The sequence below is a fragment of the Frankliniella occidentalis genome, unplaced genomic scaffold (assembly GCF_000697945.3).
Source record: "Frankliniella occidentalis isolate FOCC.00 unplaced genomic scaffold, Focc_3.1 Scaffold53, whole genome shotgun sequence".
In the NCBI taxonomy this organism is placed as follows: Eukaryota; Metazoa; Arthropoda; class Insecta; order Thysanoptera; family Thripidae; genus Frankliniella; species Frankliniella occidentalis.
Genome location: NW_026267183.1, coordinates 119,582 through 124,127, shown reverse-complemented (window position 1 = coordinate 124,127; position 4,546 = coordinate 119,582). Strand labels below are relative to the sequence as shown.

The 4,546-nt window shown below is 60.2% G+C and overlaps 1 protein-coding gene across 1 annotated transcript in view; it reads right to left on the bottom strand.

The window, feature by feature from the left end:
• Positions 1–4,546, bottom strand: part of LOC113210959 (snake venom 5'-nucleotidase-like) — a 20,694-nt gene that overhangs the window by 15,200 nt on the left and 948 nt on the right. Inside the window, 1 exon segment of the mRNA XM_026429170.2 lies at positions 352–1,221. Within this exon segment, the coding sequence (XP_026284955.2) occupies positions 352–527 (176 nt within the window). The 5' untranslated portion in view covers positions 528–1,221.

Genomic DNA, 4,546 nt, shown 5'->3' with positions numbered 1-4,546 from the left:
GGCGTGCTGCTGTTGCTGCACAATGACCCCGAACCCGAGACCGCGCGCATCGCGACCGATTTGAGGCCGATTACGCCCGTCATACCACTTGTGCGCTGCTCGTCCCAGTTGTGTCCCCGACGTGACGTGAAAGACAGGGCTCTCACCGCAGCGCGGCGGCGGCGGTCGCGAGGGCTGGGTGCGCGCGTTAAGCGGACAATCAACGAAAATAACGATTTGTCATCCGCAGAGCAGTTGGATAGTTCGAAGGGGCGAAAATGAGGCACATTACCACACACGACAACGACAAACAGGAAACAGTCACAAGAAAACACGACAACTCTCAAACAACAAGAAACACGTCCCACCTACCTGTTGGTCTGGTCGTAGCGCGAGTGCATGTCGTTGGTGTGGATGACGACCAGCTCGAGGCCCTGCGGCGCGTCCCCCGGCGCGCGGGTGGCGGGGCCGGGGCCGGCGGCGATCAGCTGTGCGAGCAGCAACAGCGGCAGTAGAGCGGAGGCCGCGGCTGCTGGCGGCGACATCATAGCGTTTCGGTTACGACGCGGCCCAACTCACTGCTCGCGACGACCTTGATCGGATCCCGGATCGAACCCGGCTGCGGCCTGTTGTGCCGAGAGCCTATCTCCCCCGGCCCTCGCCCACGACCTGCCCTGCGGCGTTCTGCGGCGTCCTGCTGAGTCCTGCTTGCGGCGTCCTGCGGAGCCCCTGCTGCGGCGTACTATAAGGGGCCCTGCGGCGTCGTGGGGCATATAGGCGCCACCTGGCCCGCCCACTAAAACAGAATGTCTTCTTCGATCTCGTGCCAGCCGCCTCTCTTCCTCCTCCTCTTCCTCCTCCTCCTCCTCGTCAACAGGCGTGCGTGCGCGTGTCGCGGTGGTACGCCACGCTGCTACTGCTACCGCGCTGTGCTCGGCGTGGCGGTCCGCGGCGGACTGGAGACGTCCCCATGTGTGGCCGGCGGGCCCCGCCCGGGCCGGCGGCAGCCACCACGTCTGACGGAGTCGTCTCGTTCTCGTCTCGCCGGCCGGCCTGGCTGCAGAGGGAGGAGGGACCGAAGCACCGCGGATGCTGCGGACGCACGCGGGGCGATGAGATAAGACCCAGGAGACTCACGGAGGTGGTGATCCCCCGCGAAGGACGCGAGGACGGCGGCGGCGGCGCGGGCTCAGTCGGGGGGAACCGCGCGCTCGGCAGGTAGGTATAGGCGCCTGCTGGGCTCTGAAACAGGACAACGACAAGAAGAACCTCCAAAGCATGACAATATATTGGTCACTTACGATGAGAGTACTAGTGACGCAATAAGAATTGACTGGCGGGTGTTGGGATTCTCAGCTGACAGGAAACCGCAACCTGAAGGAGGAAAAGCATGCTTGTTGGCTGACCAAAAGTCACGGATGGCAATCTTGTCTAATCGGCATCAAAAGGAAACAGGACCTGCTTTTTTTTGTATTCCAGTAGTTTCGGTTTCTTTTCAGAAGCACCAGACCCCAAGGAATGCGAGAGGTAGTAATAATTAAAGAGCGTCGTTTGCCGCACTCGCGCCTGGTCACGGGAGCACGGTATACAACAGTACAGCACAGTCAGGGCGTCGTAAGTTTGTCTGTACGCTCCGTAGTGAGAGATAGCGTGGCTCAGTCCAGCTTAAGGAGATAGTGAACCGTATCGCCTGGAGTCCGGAGATAAAGGGGCGAATGGTAATCCATTGCAGTGGCTGCGCGCGGCGCACCACGACTGCGAAGCCGCCAAAAGCCAGTCTAGTTAAAACCGCATCCATGACATTAATTTGTTTTCATTTTCGCCATGGCAAGCAATCGCCACGACAAACCTCCGCGGGTCGCCAGCAAGCCAGCAGCAGTCTGAGAAACGTCGCCCGCCTCCTGCGGGGTTCCTGGAGCGCCTCCAGCTCGCCTGCTCCCAGCTCGGCACGGGGAGCTCTCGGGTACCCTTCACCCTTGCCGCGCTGCTAAAACGCCCCCCTCCCCTAAAACAGTCGAGGAAAATTATTTTGTTTTCGCAGAGCGGGTCTCCATGGGGTCGCTTTGCTCGCTGTCGTTTGACCCCCCCCACCCTCCTGCTCCCCCGGGGCGCGGTAGTGCTGCATCTTTAGAGATTAAAAGTGTTCCGTCTGTGAAGAGTGTTTAGGCGGTGCCCGGACAGCTCGTGGCAGATCCTCTAGTGCTGCTGCCGCTGTGCCCCCCCTCCCCCCCTCCACCAGGCCGCGAGCCCGTCACATCTGAGATCTGAGCCGCCGACCCGCAACTCGAGCAGCAGCCCTCCAACCCTTCGCCCGCCGGCCAGCCGGCCCGGCAAACTTGGACTATTATTTAACAAGCAAAGACTTCAAACTATTCAGGCGGGTCAGCTTGGCGCACGCGGTAGCACCAGGGGGTCACGCCCGGAGAGGATTCTGCTCACGGCATTCTTCACTTCAGCCCGACTCCACTGCCGCTGCCTCTGCGACCCCGTCTGTATGGGCAGTGCCCCCTGCGGGCGCGACGCGGGGTGTAGAGAAACGCGCAAAGGTTTTCCCTTGCTTGCGCTTTTGCATTTCTGACCCTTTTTGCGCGCAGGAGAGGTCTAATGTGCGGATGGATCGCTGGGCGCGAGGTCGCACAGCACGCGAGGAAGTTAGCGGAAAGTGAGACAAGGTCACGGCTATGTTGTAACCCATTTTCGAGGCCCGCCGCGACGGCTAAGCTCGGCGTACTACCTGCGCCGCCCGCGGCCGTCAGGCAGTCGTCAAGGTGCGTCCGTCGCGTCGGGTGCCCTGCTGCGCCCCTCGCACCGCGCGTCAAAGTCAAGGGAGTGGCTAAGAATACGACGCACGACGCGGCGCGTCGCGTCCGCGGACGAGACCACCACGGGACCCGCGCGGCCCTGCAGGGCTCGCCTGGCGGCCGCCACCACCGGGACCCCGACGACTGTCCCTGTGCACAGGCGTAGCCAATTTGAAAGAAGGGGATGCAGCAGTCGAGGGACAGCTCAGCCCACCCTTTGGGCCTCGCGGAGCGCTAAAGCAGCGTGTGTCGTGATGATGCGGCATATGTGTAGTTCCGGCTAAGTTACCACTTTGACTCACACTGAGTGGCCCACCCGCCGAGGCTGCGCGTTGGCGGGCGTAGGGATGAATGCTATAGTCCATAGCGAGCAAGTTGTCTAGAAGCGTGGCGTCGCCTACCATACGTTGTTCATGTTTTGCGTCTGCGTCCCAAGAAAACAGTTTCGTTTGATTCAAGAAATTAATATATCTTTCGAAAATTTTGCTCTTTTGTAAGGATATTTGTATTGAGGGAACATTCAATTGAGTGAGTGTGTATCAAAAAAATGGCTGCGAGTATAAAGCAATATCGAATGAAAATTTTCGTTGGATAGTGTAGAATTGATTTACTTAATGGAAATCAGAAAATTCCTTGAATCGAAGAAACTCTTTTGTGAGTGCGCTGCACGCACGCACGTCCGTTCCCATCCGCCGACGTCATCACCGGCGTCATTAAGGCCGCCGCTGCGGCCGTGCTGCCGGGAGGGCTGCTGGCGCTGTGTATCGTCATATTTTCGCACCACTCTTCGCTGCCCCGGATCACATTAGCATCCAATAACGGGCGCGGGGGATCCGCGCTCGGTGCGCGGGAGCTAACCAGCCATCAGGAGGCAATCAACTCCTTGCCGCTGCCGCCCCGGCCCGCCCCGCCCCGCCTCACCTCACCTCACCTCGTCCTCAACAGCCCACCGAAGCGAGCGAGCGCATATATCGCCTCAGAAGACAGCGGCAGATAATGTTCTGCCGGCTCCAAATAAGTTAAAGGTATCCGCAGCCGCGTGGACTCGCCCAAAATTAATCAAATCCCCTCCCCCACCCCTCCAAAACAAAAGAATAATTTTTTTTTTTTTTTTTTTTATAAATTCAGTGACAATAACTTATAGATACTCGTCGCGTGGTACCGTTTCAACAACAACAACTCCGGGAGTACGTACTACTGTACTACTGTACCTCCCCGGCAGGCCACAAGTCCCTCTTCCCGCTGTCTGTCTCTCGCTTCATTATGCATGGCACTTGCCCACCCCGTGGGACGTAACCGTACGCCGCCGCCGCGCTGCTGACTCTGAGCAGCGCTCAGCAGCAGCGCTGAGCGAGCGGCGCTGAGCGGTTCGCACGAGGAGAGCGACTCCTCTCTGCGGTACGGCGAGGTGGCGGCGCGGCGGCGGGGGGAGCTTCCTCGCGGTGCATAGGAGGCAGGAGGAGGAGGTCGTCGCCAATGCGGCCGCCGCGGTCCGTCCAACGCGGGCAAACGGCGGCAGTGCTCTGCATCGGCAGCGTTGTGGGAACGCGAAGGGGAGGGAGAGGGGGGAGGGGGGGGGCAGCAGGAGGAAGCACGTCATGGAGCCGGCCCTGCAACCCCCCACCTCCTCCCTCTCCCCTTCCCACACTCCAGCATCCCCCTCGCTGCTCTCGTCTCGCTGACGCGGCGAGAGAGCAAACGTGGACGTAAACCGGGAGGGGCGCTAAGTACGCGAGCAAACTTCTTCACTCGCCCCTCCACTCCTT